The sequence below is a fragment of the Neopelma chrysocephalum genome, unplaced genomic scaffold (assembly GCF_003984885.1).
Source record: "Neopelma chrysocephalum unplaced genomic scaffold, ASM398488v2 Primary Assembly neopelma1_102, whole genome shotgun sequence".
Lineage (NCBI taxonomy): Eukaryota > Metazoa > Chordata > Aves > Passeriformes > Pipridae > Neopelma > Neopelma chrysocephalum.
In genome coordinates, this window is record NW_020897765.1 from 3,887,273 (window position 1) to 3,909,413 (window position 22,141).

Below are 22,141 nucleotides of genomic sequence, written 5' to 3' on the forward strand. Positions count from 1 at the left end.
ATTGTTCAGTAAATGTCTTGCAACAAAAAATAACCCTGAAAATTAAAACTTACTGCTGTCCATCTGGCAAATATAGCTTTTTTTATGCTTGCAGTTAGTATTTTCCCAAAATCCTTCTTTATCTACAGATCCTTTTGTCATTGCAATACAGTCAGTCTAGGAAAAAAAAAAAAAACAAAAAAAAACCCAAATTGTTGCTGATAAAGTGCAAAATGCCCAGAAAAATAATAGAAATAGGTGTGAGGAGAAAAATGTAATAGCTTTCTTTTCTAATTTTCTGGCTCTTATTTCCATTTATTGCTTCTTGGAAATTAAATGTATTATATTATATATCTTAAGCAAATGTACTTTTATTGGCAGATTAATGCAAGAACTTTTGTCAGTTTATTAAAATTCCTGGGAGTGTATTGATGTTATTTTTACTATGTAGTTTATGTTAATCTGTACTAAACTTGTTGGAGTTTCATTTGGATTCATGCCATACAAAGTAAAACAGTAAACCAGAGTAAAAATCACAGCTAGTAATATGGAATATTTTCAGTAAATATAATAATTCTAATACATATAATTAATTCTAGCAGTAAATACAATACAGCATTCATTTTCTGAAGTTCTAGACTTCTAGAAAGGAATGACAATAAGTGTGGACTCTAAACATGCCTATTAATCTCTGAGTACAGTTTTAAAAATTTCGTCTTCAAAATATTCAGTTACCTTCTGCTTTAAGTTATTGAAAGTAAGATCTTAGCTGAGATAGAAGTCAGGCTGGTTACTTAGATCTTGAGTATGTTATCTAAGCTGCACGTTTTCTGATTTTTTTCTGTTTACTTGTATTTTTTCTGTTTACCTCTATATACTTCATGTCAGCCATTACAAATTCATCTCTAAATGGGAATCCTCGTGCCCACATAGAATAGTCAAATATGCTTCCATCTGTCCAAAGATATGTACCCTCAGAGATAATGTCATTCAGTCCAATCCATGTTCCACTGGCAACATCCTTTAGCTGGAAGGTGAGGAAGGCTAATAAAAAAATAGATAAAAACAAACAAACAAACAAACAAACAAATAAAAAGTAGCTAAGGAGTTTCCTTTCTTCAAATTCCACGTAAATGAAAGTACAAATAAAACAACCAATCATCTTTTAAAAATATTGGAAATATCAAGTTCAGTAGTGTTAGACTATGAGCTAATGGTAAAAGATAAAAATAACAACAGGTAGTTGAACTGAAGCAGTTTGATTTCAGAAGAAAAAAGGAAACATTTTTTTTGATAAAAATTATTTAGGCTTCCTGGAAGTATTATAGAAATGGGGGCTAGGAGGGACTTCAAAAGGATTATTCATTCTTCCCCAAGGCAGCATCAACTGCACGTAAGTAATTTCTGATGGATGTTTGTTTACTGTCTAACTTGAATATCTGTGAGCATTTCCTGGCTATAAACTATTACAATTTATCCCATCTTCCAAGTCCATGGGGAACAGATTATTCTTTTCCTTCCGCATGATGCTTTTGCATGACTTGGGAAATGTCATAGTATCTCACTCCAGTCTTCTCTCTGGATCAAGCAGCTCTGGGTCTTCCTTTATAGGTTATACTGTCTAGATCTGGAGGACATTTCAGCCTCATCATTAGATTTTAAAATGTATTGGCTTCAAACATAGTGCCATAAGGTGTCATACCTTGTACTTGATCATTGTGTATGGAGGCTAAATTTCCCCCTAATTCTATACAAATTCTTCTTGCTGAGTGCCAAGTTAGTCTCTCTTCTTCTCTGGATCCAAATATTTTATAACACTGCAGAGAGAGTAAAGGATTAGAAAGAATTTCAGGTATCAAAAACCTCGATTTGGATCAATTCAGTGCTAGTCCCTGCATGCAAAGAGCAGCAGATAGGGGATTTGCTAAACATGAATCCTGTTGGCCAGTAAGAAGATGACACAGCTAATCACAGCAATGTATGCACAGTTCTTACACACCTGTGGGGTTTGTACTGGGGAAGAGCAGACAACCCACAAAAGATTTGAGGAATTAAGTGGGTATCCAGAGTGCACAGGTAATTTCAAGGACATTACTGAAAGGTGAGGACTCCTCCCTTTTTATGCCCTTTGACTGCATAAAAAGCTTTTCCTATTGATTGCATTGTGGAATTGATGTGTGGTTTTCGTTTGTTGTTTGTTTGTTGGGGGTTTTTTAAGTTCATATGTTCAGTTTTTTTGCTTAACTTAGCAGAAAGCAATGCTTGCTTGTTTTCTATATTTGATTTGACATTTATTGTTGTTTGTTACTCAGCTTAAGATAAGTTCTGTGGTAGCCAGTTACATATGGAAAAGTGTGACCTTTCATATTTTCATCTCAGTGTTACTCAGAAAAAGGGTCTTACATTTACAGGTAAGGATGATGAAACAAGATTTCCATGCAGTAAGTATGCTGAAATAACCAGAAAATTCTAAAAACTGGAAAGGTAAGTATGGCCAAAGGCATATGGACATCTACAAAAATTGTAACTTCAAACATTCAAATCACCTTTTTCTTGAGATTTAGTTACAAATTTGTCAACCTGGAAATTTACTACACTGCTAACTAAATGCCTCTTAATAAATTGGTATATAAAGACAGAGAATTTATATAGTGAGATAAAAGGGATTTTTAGATGTTTTCTTCATCTACAGCAAATCTGCTACATATGGCTGAGATTTATTACTGCACCTTATTGTTAAACAAAAGCCAAGTTTCAGGGCATCCTCCGAGAGGTGGAAGTACAGTAGGAGCAAATCCTGAGTAAGTTGAATTATGCCTTTCACAGATAAAGGCATTTTTCACAGCACAGCTTATATCTTTCCAAAAGCCTGTAAAGAAATGGAATACAGATAATTATTGTACAGATTACAGAGAAACTCTGGTATGACCACTACAACACTACCCGAGACAGCATTCATAAAGCACAAATGAAACACATTGACCCAAATACACTCCTCCTTCCTCTGCCATATATTTGTCTCCTAGTAGTGATGGCACAGTTTCAAACCTCAGCATGTTTGTTATGAAAAACTGGCAGTATTTTGAACTACCTCTTTTTGGGGTAGCCTCAAATTTAAATATATACCAAACATTTCGGATTTCGATGCTGAATTTTTATGCCAATATTTCTTGTTGCCATTTTACTCACCAAAATCTTGTGACATTATCACACAGTTTTCATCATTATTTACAAAATTGGGTTCATTTGGAGCCCAGGCAACATAGTTCACTGGGGTGTCATCCAGCCATCTGGAAGAAACAAGGGGACAGTGGTTGCAAGAGAGACATCTCCAGCAATCAGTCACAAGGTCTGCTTAGACAGAGGGCTAAGCAAGGTATCAGCAGTGACCAGCGGGTGAAGGCTCTACGTATCCCAGAGAGGACATAGCCCCAGCATTACTGCTGCTTCTCATCTGTTTAGTACTATCACATTCAAGGCCCATCAGCAGTCCATGGACTTCCCTTTCATCCCAGAAGGGTGTCCTCCTGAAAGTCTTCTACAAACAGATTGTTAAAAGAGGTTCTCTACCAGAAATTTCAGAAAGCCTATTGGATGAGATGTTGCTTACGCTTCTTGCTTCGAGCGCACATAACTTGAACTACTGAGATTAATCTGATTAAACATTTCTATATACTTTTTATCAAAACTTCCTGGGCTTTCTCAGGCTTTCTCAGACATTGGAGAACTGGTCAGAGTAAATCTCATCCTTAGGTCGATGTCTAAAATGAATTGGGTGAATAACATCCTAAAATGAGCTGCCTCTCCTCACTATCTCTGCAAGTTTGCTTGGGTGTTTAACTCAGTTCTTTCAGTGTAAGACATTAAGTAAAATGAGTCTCAGCCATGAACTTCTATTGGGTTTGCTCTCCCAAATTTGGAAAAAAAAAGACATTGCTTAAATATAAAAGAGAGTTACACTGCTGATGTAAGACATCTTCTGAAAACTATCCAGAGGTCAGTTGCACAACAGTTACTATATTGTAACACAAAAGCACACGCAAATGCTCCCTAAAAGCAAGATTAAATTATCATCATTTGTTATCCATTACCAGTTTTCCTTTACTCACCGGAATCTCTTATCAAAGCTGACAACTAAGCCAATGAAATATGATTCCCGTTTGTGTTTTGTGTAACTCTATAATAAAAATAATTAAAAGTTAAGAACTAACTCTTCTTCAACATCAAACAAAACCTGGAAGCCAATTAACCATGCCTGTGATTATTTTTTCCTATTTCCTTTTCTTTTTTCCCCCCAGGATTTGAGCCTCAGGTAAGAATAATGTAGGTTTAGACCCAGATTTCAAGCAGGCAACAGGGATATGTGGAACATCCTAGAGTAAAGAAATCACCAGACAAGAAAGCAATAATCACTGTACTGAATACTACATATATTAGAAGAGATAAGCAATCTGGGCCTGAACTATCCTTTGTTACCTTTAACATTTGCATTCCATTTTTCTCTACCTATTAAAAACAGCAGTAATTTCTTTGCAGGTCCTGAGCAAGTCTATTGTTCTATAAATAAACAATGTTGGATAATAGCTCAGGACTCCAGCCTTGCTGAATAGTTAGGCTGATCCTTTTATCATCTGCTCTGCTTCAAAATTCAATTTTAATTAATAGGCTCAGCACTTACATATTTCCATAGAAATTGTCTTTTGCTTTCATTGTCAATGACAACAAGATCTGCAAAGTTCTTCTGACAAATTCTCCGTGCTTCTTCCATGTGGGCATGTTCTCTGCTGAAATAGTACTGCTTATCTTCATATATAATCCATCCATCACTGGTGGATTGATATTCTGAAAGATAAAGAATCATATATAATACATTCATATCTGGTCTGTACAAAGTCTGAAAACTATACCATAACCAACTTTTTGAAAGAGGAAAAGATCCTACCAAGTTTGTAGTCTGGTACATGTTTTAGCAGTGTACCTGTAAAATAAAAGATCATCATAAGCAACATTCCAAATACAAAAAAGCAGAGGGGTTTGCTTCATGTAGTTTAACATGCTTTGTATAATAGAAGGAAAGAAAATTCAATAAACAAACAATGAATTGTGCTAATGCATTTTCAAGAATTTAGAGCACATACCACCATATTAAATTATGTGTATAATTTAGAAACATTTATCTAGTGAAAACCATGTATTTTACAGTATATATATGTATCACCAAAAGCACTGACTTAAACAATCCAGAATGCACAGTAAACTCTTGGTAAACTGACTTTACTATGAAAAATTATTTTAGCATTTTTCTTGACATGCTATGATTAACTTTTTTTATATTCTTGGGACTAGAGCTAAAACACATAATCCAGCCAATATAGTAATTTCTAAAGCTTATCTACATAGTAGTAAACTATTCACAAGTACTGAAAGCTTAGTGCTTGTATATTGTTAATACTACACATAATTTCCAGTGTCTCAATGCATTCCTCCTTTCCTGATGTCTGTTTTTAAGAGTTCTGTAGAGCCAATAGATATCAAACCCAAGTTTCTGATTACAGGATGGACCAGAAGGAAGCAATTAAGCTGTTACTATTCCAGAGCCAGCTATAGACTTTCAAAAGTAGCTCTGCTTTCATTTGGATGCCTGTTATTTTGTACTTCTGGACTACTAATTATCCTAGATTTCTCCATTTCTTCTGTGGTTTGATGGAGAGGAACACATTATTATAGAAATGACAGGAACACTTTGATGAGAAATAAGTGGAAAAGAAAATGAAAAATCAAGTAAATTTCTTTTGGGGTCTTTCGAACATTTCATTCTTAAGTGAAGAACAAAGCTAAAATTATGTAAATATCTTAATTATTACTTTACAGACTTCTTGTCATTTTGATTTTATTGTTTAATCCTAACATAGCTACAGCATTCATTGGTTTTCTGAGAAATGGAGTATCTTATGTAAATATGTGTTTTAAGTGAATATGAGGGATTAACATCTGAGCATGTCTTCTCTCATGTTGATCATCATATAATCTAGACTCGCAATAACAAGAGCAATTTCATTAATTTTTCTTGCTTTTGAAAGGTCATCAAGGATCAAGATAAATTGATCAGAGTTTTTGTGTCATGGTTTCTGAAGTACTTGTGAGTAATCTTACCAAGAGCAGAGAACCACATCTGTATAAAGCAGCAAATTCAGCACACCAGATAAGACCGCACAGGATGTGCTGCTTTGAGCTGGTGTGCAGAAATCAGTGTTTTGATGGTGTATTTGTGTGACTAATCTACCCACAAGGGAACGGTGATTCTTCCTTCTCGATTAAGCAATTTTTCAATGTTGCCATGGTGCCTTATTCACCCTTTGAGGGTAATGGTTTGTTGGCAGAGTCATCAAGTATTAGACATACTCAGTGTTTTTATATAACTGCTTATCCCTTCCCCTCCCTACTGTGCCTCCTACTAGTTCCCTGTGTGCATCCAATTTTCTTTTCATTTCAAGAAGCTTGTAAGAATCTCCTTCTCCATAGAGATGCACACAAATACTCAGTTTACAACCGGGATGTAGAAATAGGACTGGATAAACAAAACAAGTTCTTTCATTATCAGTTGTCACTTGTGGTCTTCAGCCCATGCAGACCCCATTTTCCACTGACAGGCACCCCAACACACATCAGCCAGGTCCATTTTATGACCCTGGTGCCAGTTTTGGGAGTCTTGCTGTTGGGGCCTTTCTTTCCAGGCAAAGCTAGTGGATGCAGGAGTCCATCAGGGTTGCACCAGACGCTATTTTTGATCAGCTTTTCAGAGCTTCCAGTTCCTATAGCAACTGATCACTCTCTTTAGTTCCCATTATTTGTTTCACAGTGGGAAGCAAAGCTTTTGTCTCTGTTGTACAGATCACTCTAGTGTCCTGCGTGTTTGGCTATCCTGGAAATGCCTGAAGCACATAGAAATACAGGGAGGAGATAAAAGGAGAGGAGATAAGTACCTTTGCTTTGCAAATTTATTCAGTCCATGACAGAGGGAGATAAAGCCAGAGATAAAGTAATAGGGACATCTTTAACTTCCTGCATCTGAGTACAAGTGAAATATCTCAATACATTCCTCTTGCTTTATGTGTTGCCTTCACTATAACTAGTTTTAAAATGAACAATTCCCAGTATTTTTCTTCCTTTCAGTTTGTTTGAATCCATGAAATTTGCTTTTGAAACTTGGGTTTATTGCTCCAGCTAAATGAGGAAGTAATATACCTTTTTTTGTTTCACAAATCCAATTAAGCAAATGCTCACAGCGCAAGTCGTTCCAGCGCATTTTGGGTGATCTGTTAAATGTAACACAATGTTCAAGTTCTTCACGGTTGTTGGGTTCATGTTCATCCCAGTTCTCATAAATTACCTGTGTTGAAAATACATATCAATTACTATGTGATTTGAGCTGAGTAGAAGTAATTGAGATTGCCATCATAACACAATTTCAGTATCTCATCATCTCAAGTACCTTGTTTATGGGATCAACAGGAGTTCAAATAGATCTGAGAGGGCTGTGAAAGTCATGCTAATCAACTGAGTTTCCCAATGGCTCCCTGAAGAAGGTGCAAAGATCACATGGTACAGAAAAGCTGATGAAAGAAAAACTTATGGGTGGAGGGAGTCATGTTTATCTCACTTTGTGAATATTGGCAACCTGACTTCCTGTATTGCTATACAGCACCGGCTCTTTTGGGATGCTATGAAGGTCTAAGAGCACGGACTGTTGAAGATGGGATATAACATGGTACCAGGAATGAAACAGAGGCAATTTTGTACTTCCATTAGTGTGTTAGGACAGTGCACTGGAACTGTTCAGCTGCTGAATAAAGGGTTGCCATGCACCTGATGAAGATTTAAAGAGATTGCAAAAGACGGCATAAAAAGAAGAAGATCTATATAAAAGTCGATTAATATACAGCAAATAAATACTCACAGGGGAACCATCAATCCAAGCAAATCCTTCATCAGGATTTAAGAGAAACAAACCAATCCAGAAAGCCTGAGTGTTCAGTCCTTTGTCCCTAAAATAATTCATACAATATAGATTTATGAATGTAGAAAGAGAGGCCATGATATAAATGCTGGAAAGCATAGACATGCTGCTTTCTGTCACATCTGAACTGGGAGCTGTGGCCCATAGTCAAGCTCATCCCCTGCACTCTGTCAGGGAGTTTTATAGTGCTCTGTATTGGGACAAGTCTTGCCGTCTTTGAATATTGGTTGAAGGACAAGTGATGTGACATAGAGTCAGCTCAGGCTCCCGTGTCTGTGGCTGCAACAAAGCTCTTGGCTGTAGTATGAGTTCATAGACAGAAGCTTTAGCAAAAGTAAAACATCAATAGAGAGTTATAATACAATTTAACTAATAAAAAATAGTGGAAAATGCTTTTCAACTGCTTTGATTTGCTTCTTGTCAATTCCTAAGTACTTTATTTAGTAGTTCATGTATTTATCTTGTCTTACCTATGAATCAAATAAAATAGAGTCCTATTTCATTTCGTAACATGAAGGTTTCCCTCCACAAAGATTTCATACTCTAAAGCAAAGAGACTTAACAGACAAATAAAAACCACATTCAACTTCTCACAATACTGAAATATATTAAAATGAAGAAAGGTGAGATCACAAAAACTTCTCAATATGAGAAGTTTTTAATCTATTTGAGAAAGTAAGCCTAGATTCATCACTATATTAAACACTTTTGGTTAACTAGTTGTATATTAGGTGTCATTGAGATGTCTTGGTATTATGGAATACAATCATAATAGTAATCTAATTTGGAGGGAAATAATGTCATAGCTTATTATGAGCAAGATAAGCTATGAGCATCTACAGTGCTACAAAAATTAATTAAAATTAATCACTGATTTCAGGAGTCTTCAGTTCATAGTCAGAAAAATTTCACATTAAGTCCTTGCATTTTAGTTTACATTACACAGTAGCTGAAGCGTTTTTTTGAATGAGTTGGTTAAAGCACGAATTACAGCCAGTTACAAAATACCACAGAGCTGAACATTTTATTTTCTCCCTTTTGGCAGAGGGACTAACTCGTTAAAAGTTGATCAGATCTGGATAACAGTCTTGATAAAAACCTGTGATGAAAATTTCAAAAATATCAAAGCTTCTTTGTTTTGCTCAGCCTCTTGCTCAGCTCCAGATATATTTTAAGGAATTTTGTATTTAACATAGCAGTAACATGAAAAAGAACTGTTATGCAAGTACTTACGATGCTAATTGCCATAATAAAACTTGATCTTCTCTTGTATTGATTGTGACCAGATTTCCACCTATTTCTCTACAGAATTCTTCAGCCTCAAACCAAGACTTCTTTTGGTTTCCCTCTCTCACAAAAAACTATTAAGAAAAAAAGTAAAAATAAATTGCTAAATGTGCAAAGGATATAAAATACATGTAATTAAAATCAAGATCACTTTAGCACCCCTTTATTCTTGAGTGAGACAACATAACGTCTGTCAAAACCTTTAATATTAAACATTAGAAATGTAAAGTGTAAGCATTTTTTTCTTACCATCATCTATTTTAAAATAAGCCGAGTAATATAGGTGTCTGAGGAGAACAAAAGCTATCAGAATGTACAGAGGAGAAAAAAATGATCTATAGTCTAATTGGAACTTTGACCACCGAAAGGTTCAAAGAAAGATGGAAAAGCTTTAGCCATTGGCACTTCTCAGTAGAAAGCAGGAGATTTTTGAGAAATTGAAAGTGAAGGGAAAGGTGATAATTTGGAATAGAAAAGATAGCATGGATGGAGAAAGGTATTTGGCAGAGTGTAGACTGTGGCTGACGGAGAGGTTTTTGCATGGTGGTGCAAGCACACAAATAGCTGCACTTTTTGCCATGAAGTACATGCATTCTTGAACTAAGGATATGCTTACAGAACTAAATGCTTGACATTTTATGGAAAGGATAATCAACAATTTGGTAACTGGCAGAACCAATATAATGATAATTAGGCGTGACATAGAGGCTGAGACCCTTGTAAGTACAGAACTAAAATCAACTCTGGCCTCCCAACAGGCAGAGAGTCTCAAGAAAGTCAGGGGATACTTATATAAAGAACTGGAAGAGCAGTGCTGCATATTTACTTTTACTTGATCTATTTTGCCCTTTCTTTCTCTGTTTTTTTTCTTTGTAAAGGCATTTTAAGTTTAATCAAGAGAATGCTCAAAAGCTTTACTTGCTGAAGAGTCACCACCTAAACCTGGATCTGAAAGTGTCACTAAGAGTATTGCATGCTGTGTGAGAAAAGGTTGGCAGAGGGGCATGTTTTTTTCTTAGAAACACTGTCTTTTGCAAGTGACACTGCCAGTTCTTGAGATGCAATACTATGTTTTTCCTGAAGTTTGAAACTCCTGGAAGCAAATAAATTAGGTGAGGTTCTCATCTGGCATTTAGATAAAAGAAAGCATATTTCTAGCATTCTGTGTTCATTGTTTTCTGTTGTTGACTTTTGTTATATTTGATGGTTTTTTTCTCTTTATTTTCTGTCTTTGAATACCAAAGAGAAGATCATTCCCAAAAAATGCCCCAGTATCACAGTAACCTGTGCTCAGGCTTGCAGTGCAGGGAGACACACTTACTCTGAAGCACGAGTCTGCCTGGGAGGATCCATCCCAACCTTCGGCACAGGTGGCCACAGGGACCTGTCCTGGAGGAGCAGTAGGTGGCACTCCCACTGCCCACTGTTTGCAAAGATAATTTGATGTCTTCTCACAGCTAACAACATCCCATAATCCAGCTTCAGTTCCCATGGCAACACACCCTTGCTCCTTTCCTTTGTTATGTGGAAACAAAATTAGTAAAACCAAGCCTTAATAGCTTTCTAAGGAATGAGACCTATGCTTTTATTCAAAGATGCAGATTATGCAGATTAAAAAAATATCCTGGATATAAAACTATTCTTATACCTCCTGCCAGAGGCCAGATATGGGCCAATGAATCTCACAGACACAGCTTTGCCAAAATCAGAGATTTGTAGCTTTAGAAAACAAATATTCCTTATCTTGCCACAGCAGGGAAATCACAGGGCAAATGGCTCTTGATTATATTTACATATGTAATAGATGATCTGACAACTACTCTGCAGTACTATCCTCGTAATTCAATTTCAAGACTGATACCAAGTACAACAGGTTTGTTTTAAGGCATAACTAGCTGGTGTGAAGCCAAGAGCTCCCACATGGATGGTAATCTGTATCACTGAAATGCAAAACAGCTGGATATCTGCTGCTCATTTATCACATATGCACCCCGTGGGTCAAAAAACTGCCCAGAATATTTCTTCTAAATCTGATGAGTTGTTATTAACTGGTGTTGAAAAAAGTTGAAAAAAATGAGACCATTGACCTTGTTAACTCCTGCACAGTATTGCCTTCAGTCTAACCTATTAAAAATCTGTTTCTGTACAACTTTGACTTACACCGACACCTGACATGCAGCTGTAACAGTGCTTGTTGCACTGATGTCAAACACAGGTGTGAGCCACTGACAGCTACAGGCAGAAAACATAGTGCCCACTCTAATTTCTAACTCCAGGGGATTGAAAGTAGAAACCCATGTGAGTTGCAGCTGCACTCCTGTCACAAGGTTTGAGTCCATGCAGAATTTACCTGGCATTGCTGTGTTCCAGTGAGTGAAGTGAGGAGTTTCACCATTGGTCCACCTGAAACTCCCTCGTTCTTCTGTGTCAGAGAGACCAACCCACAAATACTTTTCAGATCTCAGCCCCACCAGACTAACCAGAAAGGTTTGCTCATTTCTGCAGCGGAAAACAGGGTTAATTCACAGCCTGTTACCTTGCAATATTGATCTAAGTGATAAAAACAGAGTTATGCTAATGTGATCCCAAAGCAACAGCTCCTCAGTGAAGTTCAGGCAAAACCTCAGAAGGCTTTAAACTGCAGTTGAAAGAATTTCATAAGGGACAACTTTCTCTTTTCAGCTAAAGGCATCTGAAAGATCACAAATCACTGCTTATATGGGCTTCTAGTTGTATTCTACTATTTTCATTGTCTTGCCAAATCTTTGAGGTGCCTCAAACAGACCACCAAGACAGGACCAAGCTATCAGCTTTGCTAGCCATGACCTCTGATGGCAATCATGTTCCTCAGAGGCCATGAAGCTTGCAAAGCCTGGCTGAGATGTGGGTAGGTTAGAGATTATACATTCTGGCTGCAGGAGGAGGCAGGTCCTGGGCAAGATTTCCCACATTTGCTCAGAATTTGGCTTAGAATGTAGTTTAGGACAATATTTTTTTAAAGCTTTCCTTTCATAATGCCAGAACACCTGTCAACAAGTAGATAAAAAAAAACAGAAAACAGAAAAAAACAAAACCAAAAAAACCACCTCCAAAACCATCACCCCCCCCCAAAACCATAAGTTGCTTTAATTATTAATTGAATGATAACAGAAAGCTCTTTAACTCAAGAACCTCCTCAAATTTGAAAACTGCTATAATAAAGTAGAAAGCCCTAAAACATTGGGGAGTTTGGTTAGGGTTTTTTTCCTGTATGGATGATCTTTATTTGGCTTACTACTATAAATTTTTTTGAGAAGTGCTGATAAAACTCTTTAAAGGATTCAAAAAATGGACACATTTTGCAAGTTTTTCCATTAAAAGCACTGATTTTTTTATAAAAATTATTTTCCCACCTGCTTTCCACTGTAGCTAGATAAGCTTTGCTCTGTTCACATGTCTTATTTGCTTCTGAGAACGTCAAAAGTGCAGAACCCACCAAGTAACAGTGAAAACCGTATCTTTTCCAACCCTGTGACAAACATAAGATTTTTAATGTGCAATGGAAAGAGACTTCAATGTAGAAGTTGTTCTACTCTTCTGTGTATAAATATTCAACGCAGCTGAGCTTAAAACCAAGACGAGACTAGGCCAATCTGTTAATAAATAAAAGCTATTTTTGGTACTGTTCACTTCTACAGGAGGCTTTTTTTTGTTTAAGTGATGACATTAAGATCTTAGTTTTCATCTCTTTTATGTGTACAAGAATTTTCAAAGAAAATTGTAACTGTGATATTTGCTATTGCTTTGCAGTGTTTTCTAAGGATAGGATTACACAAACTGAGTCTGTGAGGAGCCCATGATTCATTCAGGGTGACTTGCAGCTCCAGCTTTCCAGAGCTGCAGGATCAGATATAATGAGATACAAAATTATCGCAATATGGAAATGAATTCACATACAAGCACAGCCTCCCAAAGCCGCCCCTGCAATCTCCAAGTGCAAAGGGTGAGATTTTCTGAGCCACGAGGAATCCAGACAGTGCTTGTTTGTAGGGAGGGTGGAAAGGAGGAATATCAGTAAAACACTCCTATTTCTTCCTGCTCTTAGAGAGAACTGTGCTGACCAAAACAGATACAATGGTTTTCTGAATCACAGGGTGACTTATCTGGAAATGGAGGAAAAGGCAGTATTCATGTACATCTAAATGAATCTTTCTTGAGAATTTTCAGAACAAAAATGAAAAATGCACATATATTAGTAAGTTGCTAGCAGGAAAAGATTAGGTTTCCTCAAGAGTAGATTTTCTAGAAGATACAAACACGGTATCAAAAAGAAACAAGAACCTATAAATTAACTTCTGCACATTTTTCCAAACATTATTATTTATGAGACAGCATTTACTTTCTGGCAGCCTGGGTCCTCAATTGTCTCTTTTTCTAAGGATTGTGATGAAGGCTTCTTTTTACAGATGTAACCAAGTTGCTTATCACAAACATCAGTTGCCCAGTATCCATCCTAGAATAGTAGAGAGAAGAAACAAATGTAAAAACAGGGCATTCATAAACATAACTAGTGTTTTTCCTCTTTCTTCACAAGGCTGATTGGAGAGTTATTTAAAAAACCCCACATCTGTCAGCATTGATTTAAAATCCTTTTAATGCTGTTTTCAGGTGAAAGAAGGAAATAAATAACATTGTTAAATCTAAGCATTTCTTCCTATCATAACGATTTAATGAGAGGGTTTGTAAAGATCCATCTCATCTGGGGGTAAGGGATCTGCTTTTAAAGTAGGATTATTTCACTACACTTCTAGAAAAAAGATTAGTTAAACTAAAATTATGCACATCTGATAGGGTTGCAGTAAATCTATTTTATCCATCAAAGACTCTGAATATGACTGATGACTTTAAAAAAAATAGATTATGTAAAAAATAAAATTGAAATAGGAGCTTTTTCCCTGCATGAAATCTGGTTTAGGATCAATTCTATTGATACCTAATCCTGGCAAACATTAGCATTATTCTGCGATATAATGGTTCTTTCAATAATAGCATGTCTTTCACACTAGCATTTTCAAAATTCATTACACTTTTTTGTGTGCACGCACGTGCGTGTAGATATATCAAGCAATCATGTTTTGCAAGAAAATAAAGTTTCTGAGTCAAGCAGTCAGAAATACTATAGAATTTTACATTAGTTATTTGACAGCTGGGGAGGTGAGGTGACAGCTGAAGAAACATGCCCTAGTGCCAGGTCTCCATGCTTCAATACAACGCCTCAGTGATGTGACATTGAGGGACATAATGGTCTATTGGATTGGAACATGAATCATGCAAATAGCATATAAGGTACTCACATAAGGTATTAACTAGTTCATCCCCATTCCTCTCCCAGAGCTTTAAATTTTTTTTTGCTGCAACCAAGGGAAAGAATCTAGCATAAAATTTCTGGATCCAACTTTCCACCAGATAAGGAATTTCAGAAGACAGCACTAGGAAGATGCTGCCTCTCTCTTTCTGATCTCTCTTGACCTCTGAACTTCTCTTCTGGTTAATGCCAAATTTTGGAGGAAAACTGTTTAAAGTTAAGATAAAGAATTATACATACATAAGCATATCATGTAAGTGATTTCAGGCTGATATAGTTATTAACTTACATTACTAAAAAATGAGTGCATGCATATACCTGCCCCTTCATAACAACGCAGTCCTCCAGACCATTCCTGTAGGTGGGATGCCTGCGTTGCCATTTGGTGAACGTCACAGGAGTCCCATCACTCCACTTGAAATAGAAGTGAGTCTTCAGGTCATTCAGACCCAGCCATAGCTCTTCTGTTGGCTCTGAAGCATGACAAGAAATAGGTTTGCTTACCATCCACTGTGCAGTGAATGTTTTCATATGCTGAACAAACAGGGACTGATAAATTTGGGATGTGGTACACAACAGGTAGTCTTTGTGCTTTAATAAAAATGCTGTTTCCCTTTGAGGTCTGTATAAGATGTCTTGTGAAACGGCATCAGATGTCATTCAGAAATGCTGAGTTTAATAAACATAAGGTTCTTTACAGCTGGCAGAAGATTTTTGCAAACTTTCTGTGATTCAGAACAAAATTGTCTTGAGCATGGAGACAGTGAGTGGCTGTAAGAGTCCCACCTCTCATGAGATCACACTAAGTCCAAGCCATGAAGACACCTGTCAGTACATCTCCTTATTAAGGAAGCATTGGAGGATTGTATTGGCCTATCAGGTGTGTTCACCAAGACCAGCATATGCAGCAAGTGTCAGGACTGGTTACTGGAGACCCAAGGAATATCAGAAGTGAAAAGATATTGTTTTCTTAGAAGGATATATAGCAAGAGGTTAGCCTCAGAAAGAGGTTTTAATCTCAGCAAGAAGTTTATCCTCTAGGTTTGGAGCTCAGTTCTGAAGCCATTGAACATAAAATATAGATGCCAAAAATGCAATCTTTAGAGATCTTCATGGGTCTCTGGGAGGAATACCTTTTTTTTTGTTTTCTTCTCCTCCTTTATAATGTTTTACAATGTAGATTATTTCTTGATAAACATAAATATGCCTCTACGTTTATGCAATAGCAACAACATAAATGAGCACAATCAGTTAGATTCAGTCTTCCACTTATGGTATTTCAGAGGAAGCATTTATATTTAATGTGAAGTTCTGCTTTTATGTTAGAGATGGGGCAATCCCAGTACGGGCCTACAAATATACTCACTGTAACCAAGCTGTGACACTAGAAAGCTGTATTCAGCAATGTTGTGGACACTTGCCAAATCTCCATCTTGCTTCTTACATGAAGTCAGAGCATCTTTCCATGTTTTGGGGTGCCGGTGAATGCTGTAGCAGTGACCTGCATATGGCCACCAACCGTCTGTGCATTTAACAGGCCTCAATTCCCCTAAAATCCAAGAACAATTTTTCAGAACAAGAGAAAAATAGAAAACACTAGGAAGAGGTCTCTCGAGTACTCTTTACAAAATTGAGACTATATGAATAAATATAAAGCTGTAGTTGGTAATGCAAAATATATTCAAATGGAAACCAAATATCATTAAGGCACAGTATGCTAAATATGCAAATAGAATGATGTCTCTTTAAACACAGAACCATCGAAAAATGCTCACATTATGTGGGCAATGCAATTTGAAATAATGCTCTGGGAAGAAAGAGAGACCAAGGCAGACATCAGCATCTCCCCTCTTAGTCCCTCGGAGACATTTGGTCAGTGGGTCGTGGTTTCTGTGCTGCCTGTGGTGGCTGACATTGGGCTCTGTCTGCTGCTCAATGGTTTCTTGCAAACACACGTATTTGTCAGATATGGAAGAGCATGAAGTAATTCTTTGATAACTGCAGGTCACTAAACCTTACAAATAAGCGGAGATCTGGTACTTTGCATATTAGTGGCTTTTTTATTACTTAGATTCCTAAAAACTTACCTTAAGCTTACTTCAAAAACAGAATCCTGCATTTCTTTTTAAGGTTAATATTGCAATAAAGATTTTCTGAAATTATTTCTCTACTTTCTTTGATATAACTTGTTCTTTAAAAGTAGCTTTAATAACATTCCCAGACAACAGTTTCCAGTAGATCCCTCCTGCATGGGACATGTTCATTACCATGTCGTTGTGTTGGGGTGGCCCATGAATGTAACAAGGTCTATGTCAATGTTGTTGCTGCTCCTGCTCTGCTTGTATGAACCCAATGCATTGCATACTGTTGACGTCAGATGAGAAATCTTTTTTCTTATGAATATATGAGTAACTGCAATTACTTAATTGGAGCAAATGAGAATAACACTTCTACTGTATTTATGCAAATTTGCCTTTTGGCATTGGTTACCATGACAGAGCAGCTTCCAGCTCTCTTGCAAGAATGAGTGATGGAGTGATGGAACAAAACAATAACATTCTCCTATGAATGTTTAATACACAAAGGGAGGACAAAGGCAGTATATAAAAGTCTGTATGTCATGTATAATTGTATTTTCTAAAGGTTTCTAACGTCTTGGTCGAAAAATAATGTTGCATACCTTTTACCATTGGCTGATCTTTACAAGTTGCTCTGTCCAGGAGTCAGAGAAAATCCTTTCTTTTTTTTTTACTAACCTACCTTTGGATATAATGTCAGGCTTTGAACTGAAGACAACCTTTTCACAAATGTAGCCTAGTCTCTGGTTGCACGCTTGGTTTTCCCATTTAGCATTCTTTCTGGGGTTCAGCACTCCACAGATTTTCCCAGGGAGTAGGAAAGGACTTCCTTTGAGTAAGAGAGAAAATAGAATCTCACAGCAAAAAAAAAATTAAAAAATTAACAGAAACATCATATTACCAGTAGAAACATCAGCTTTTCCTGAAACCTTGAATCATTATTATGATGAAGCCCTTCCCTATAGGGTAACTACCTCGTAATTTATAGGATGGTATTTTTAGTCTATGCATTGAGAGTGAAATATTGACCCTACATTGACTTTTTGTCAGGATAGCACTGGGAAATTTCTAATTCTTTTCCCGACATCCTCGTGCTCACAGGAAGAAGAGCTGAAACTAGACCTTTAGCCTATGTCAAAAACTTCCAAACTTTAGAAATATTAAGTTTTAAGTTATATTGTCCTTTTAGTATATCTCAAGAATTTCACAGTTCTAAGTTCCTATGTAATAGTTTTTCTCACTTCTGTTGCAGTGTGTACAAACCTCTGTAATTTTACTGATACAGAATATTTGAAAACTTACAGGAGAGTTTAATTATTTCTTTACTACATCGTAACTTTTCCAGACTAAGAGATGGCTTGGAATACTCATGGCATAAAGGAAACACAGAACAAAAAAAACCAACAAGCAAAGAGAACTCCCTAGCTATGAGGAGCACCACAAACCCATTCTGTCTCCCTTCCTCAAGGTGGCCCAGTGCAATTTTGCATGCACTGTTGAGGAATTATGAGCTGGCTCCATAAGCCTCTCAACAACATCAAGAATCATTCTGGACAATGTAGTGTCCTTATTTTCTAAATATTTTGCTACCTTTGGAAGATTCGATTTACATGCATACTCTTGGGCAACATGTTATGGAAAATTCTGATCTTTGATGTGTAGGGTTGTATATCACTCTAAAGGATACTCTGCTTTCAAAACAAGCTGTCTGTTTAGATTAGGAAATAGAATAATATGCTATAGCTGATGACCACTGTGAACTTTGAATTTGAAAGTGCAATTCTTAAAATAGCTGTTCTAAATCAGAATGGGCTTTCCTGAAATAAAGGTAGCTAAGGCAGTTTTTAGTGTCTTATCAGAATCCATTCAAAGATTACAAAATAGGCACAGGTCTTACCTGGAGCCCAGTTTAAATATCTGAAAGGGCTGCCTCCGGCCCATTGCCATCCACTGTCAAAATCCAAAATGTTCAATCCAATCCAGAATGCAAACCCAAATTTTTTAGTTAGCTCTAAATTAGAAGAAAAAAAAATGCCTCAGTTTTATCTCCCTATTCTCATTCTTAGCAAGTTCATCTAAAAGAAGTTAAGTCAAATGTAAGAAATTCATATGTCTTAGTTGAAACCAGCCCCAAACCAGCACTTTCTACATTACTGAAATGCACAGATTACAAAAAGTAAAATATGTAAATGAATCTGTATTGATTTAGTGAAGGTCTCAGTAGTTAAAAGGGCAAATTAACATCTTTTTTCACTACTTAAATAAGAGTTTATTTCTTTCACTTGGTTTCATTACAACATAAGAGATGCTGAAAACACCTGATTTTCATCAGGGAATTGTACTAAATTGTACTATATTCATGGAATAAAAGACAACGACAGTGTGTCAATCCATTACTTCCAGACTTTTTTCTATGTGAGTGGTTTCAAAGCCTCCTTTACACTATTTATAACCAAATGGATATCGTGATACCTGTATCTGAAATCCACTGAAATTATTTGGAATTTAAGGATGGAAATGTACCCATACTAGGACCAATCTAACTATCATCATATGATCTTCTGAAAAGATTAATAATCCTTGAAACACAGAAGAAAAAGGTAATTTGAGGACCAGACCATAGCCCTGCTGAGGAATGAGTGCCCTTGCACAGAGGTGAGCAGAGGAAACCCTCCCCTGGGACAGACTGCAGAAGGTGCAGGAGTTCCCATCTGGAGCACAAAGCTGGGATGGGGCCTCTTCCCCCCACAGAGGTTTGTGACCAACCTTTCATAAAAAAAAACCACCTGGTGGAAGAGCAGTTCAGACCATCGCCCTTTTGGTGGCTGCTGAAGCACCCCTGACACCCCGTCTTCTTTGCTGAGACAGATGACCAAGTAGTCAACTTTATCACAGCATTTTAAGGTCTTGTTCTCTATCTTTTTACCTCTTATATATGCTTGCTTCTGAATCTCTGTGATGCTTAGTAGTTCTGCATTTTGCTGCTGACAGCTTTTCCTTGCCTGATGCCATGTTAGAGCTGATTCTGAATTTATCTGATAGTGAATGCCAGTTGAAACATCTTCCATCCAAAATCTTTCTGTGTCATCTGGAAGAAGAAGTGACACAGAGCACTATTCTAGTAGATTCACATTGCACCAACTGAAAGAAAATGAAGTGTGTAATGATGCAAAATATCTAAAGATGCACACTGTTAACTGTAAGCATCAGAAAAAAATGAAATGAGTCTAGGCATCAATTTTTAAAAATGTGTAATGCTTTTGAAATTTAAAACATTATTTTAAATTTCTAGGTTTTTATACAGGAGTGAATTGTTTTCCAAGATTTGTTTATGAATTTTTTCATACTTAAAATGCAAAACTAAGTAAACCAGATGTATCTGTTGATTGGAAAAATGAGATTCCAGGGTGAAGTCATAGGAGGAACTTAAGTGTGTAGATGAACCATAGGCTACTCTGACATGGTATGCAGGACTTACTTATTAGTGGGCAAAATCCATAAAGTTTATCAGCATCAAAATCTGGAGTTGTTGCACACCATAGCCAGCCATCTGTCCTACCAGCATCTGTGCACTCATTGTACTGTTTGCCTTTGTATTTGAAAGGGAATACACAGGGCTTTCCATTGGCATTTCCTTTTAATGTAAACATATCTAGTGGGAAGAAAAGGTTAAGAAAATAATAATAGGGCTATGAAAATAATAATAAAATCATAAATCTGACTTCCTGGTAATGGATCTATCTATCAGTATATCTGTCTATCTAAACTGAGAGGTCACACAATCTTTTTTTAATTAATTTTTATTATAATTTCCTCCCTGATGTAGCTAGAGATTATAAATAAAATCTATTAGTAAAATCAGGTGTTTAAATACTGTGTTTAGAGCTTGATATATACACCTTGTAGGCAAGTCAAATTCTGTGTAAATTACGGATATGTTGTTGTTCCTGAAGACAGAAAAACTTCAAGTAGAACTGAGACAATGAGTGCACTGCATTACTGTTTTCTACATGGCTCAATCTATTACCACATCTATTCATTAACTGTTTAAAGAAAAAGGATAGCTGATCAGAGAGAACACAGATCAGGTAGTCATGAGCATATTTACACAGTTAAAGTTTTAGGTTTCAGTTGTAACATTTCTGCACTCGAGAGGCCTTGCATATTCACCCTGAACTCAGATTCTTTAAGGTTAACAGTGCTTCATATTTTTAAACTATCACAGTATTATGGGATTGTTCTTTTATCCTGAAATTTCTGATATAGACTCTCAGTCTCAAATTCACAAAAACTCATTCCTTCACTCAGTTCTACATACATTAGCACTTTACCATGTCTCTCTATAGCTATACCCAAAGAGTGTTATACATCTTCAGACTAGAGCTATTCTTCTAATTTGGTCAGAGTAGAGGGGAGGAGCCAGATCTTCCTTCTCATACCTCATGTCATGGGGCAGAAAGAAAAACTGGCACAGCTATCATGAAAACATGACTCTAAAACCCCTTGATTGTTTGCTGCACCATGGGCGAGATGAGAGGGTAAACAGAAAAAGCTCTCTGCTTCCTCATCTCTCCTTGCCATCCCACACAGTGCCATCTGATTGAATCTTTCTACAGAAAGAAATTCCACTTTAAAGATCCTGCTATTATTACCTCCATTTTCCCCAACATCCCTACTCCTCCCCTCTTATTCTGTGAATCAAGAACTGCCAGGATAATATCCAATATACTATTTAGATCATGTATCAAATCTTATAACAAGTACAAAATATTATAAACATCCATGCATTAAAAAATACATGCATTAAAACTGCCAAGTTTCCCAATAAAAAACATTTTCATATCTAGTTTAGCACAAAAACAACAGGAAACTTACCTGATGACTGTAATGAACCATGCATGAGGGAAAGAAAAACTAGAAACCTGGAGAAACTCATTACAAAGATAGCTTGCTTCTCATTCATCTGAAAGTTGGACTATAAGATTGTCAATAAATAAAAATCCTTCTCAGTGAGGATAGAAACGGGTCCTTCTCTGTGCCAAAGGGTTGATGGATAAAGTTCTGTACGCTAAATAAGGAAATGTCCTGTCACATGGTATTTTGAAATAACTGTAGGGCACATTGTAAACACTGTTCTTTTTGAAGAGAGAGTCCCTTCCAAAACTGAAGTTTCCGTCCTTGTAACTGGAGGTGGTGACATTTGTCTTCTTCCGTGACATTGCTAGTATTATATGCGGGTCGGTTGTTGAGGTGCTACACAGGACAGACCTGGAAAAGCAACTTGAGAATTGGTGACAAGAAACCTGCAGTAAAATATCATTGATTAAAAACCCCAGTCTCTCATTTAACCCTTAAATCTCAGAAACAAAGGGAGACAAAACCCTGGTGATACAGTATGTTGCTACAATGTCACAGCTCTACGTATCTAGAATAAAG

General features: G+C 36.7%; 1 protein-coding gene across 1 annotated transcript in view; it reads right to left on the bottom strand.

Annotated features, from left to right (window-relative positions):
• Window positions 1-21,748, bottom strand: part of LOC113973512 (macrophage mannose receptor 1-like) — a 30,547-nt gene extending 8,799 nt beyond the window's left edge. Inside the window, exons 1-22 of the mRNA XM_027695688.1 lie at window positions 21,581-21,748; window positions 20,184-20,357; window positions 19,632-19,793; window positions 18,603-18,716; window positions 17,388-17,534; window positions 15,994-16,176; window positions 14,946-15,100; window positions 13,662-13,775; window positions 12,676-12,791; window positions 11,634-11,782; window positions 10,605-10,798; window positions 9,230-9,357; window positions 7,937-8,024; window positions 7,225-7,369; window positions 4,922-4,957; window positions 4,658-4,821; window positions 4,089-4,156; window positions 3,169-3,269; window positions 2,709-2,848; window positions 1,682-1,796; window positions 848-1,023; window positions 54-156 (exon numbers count right to left, since the gene is read on the bottom strand). Coding sequence (XP_027551489.1) covers window positions 54-156; window positions 848-1,023; window positions 1,682-1,796; window positions 2,709-2,848; window positions 3,169-3,269; window positions 4,089-4,156; window positions 4,658-4,821; window positions 4,922-4,957; window positions 7,225-7,369; window positions 7,937-8,024; window positions 9,230-9,357; window positions 10,605-10,798; window positions 11,634-11,782; window positions 12,676-12,791; window positions 13,662-13,775; window positions 14,946-15,100; window positions 15,994-16,176; window positions 17,388-17,534; window positions 18,603-18,716; window positions 19,632-19,793; window positions 20,184-20,357; window positions 21,581-21,668 — 2,860 coding nt within the window. The 5' untranslated portion in view covers window positions 21,669-21,748. The remainder of the gene's footprint in view (window positions 1-53; window positions 157-847; window positions 1,024-1,681; window positions 1,797-2,708; window positions 2,849-3,168; window positions 3,270-4,088; window positions 4,157-4,657; window positions 4,822-4,921; window positions 4,958-7,224; window positions 7,370-7,936; window positions 8,025-9,229; window positions 9,358-10,604; window positions 10,799-11,633; window positions 11,783-12,675; window positions 12,792-13,661; window positions 13,776-14,945; window positions 15,101-15,993; window positions 16,177-17,387; window positions 17,535-18,602; window positions 18,717-19,631; window positions 19,794-20,183; window positions 20,358-21,580) is intronic.
• Between the last annotated feature and the right edge of the window lie 393 nt (window positions 21,749-22,141).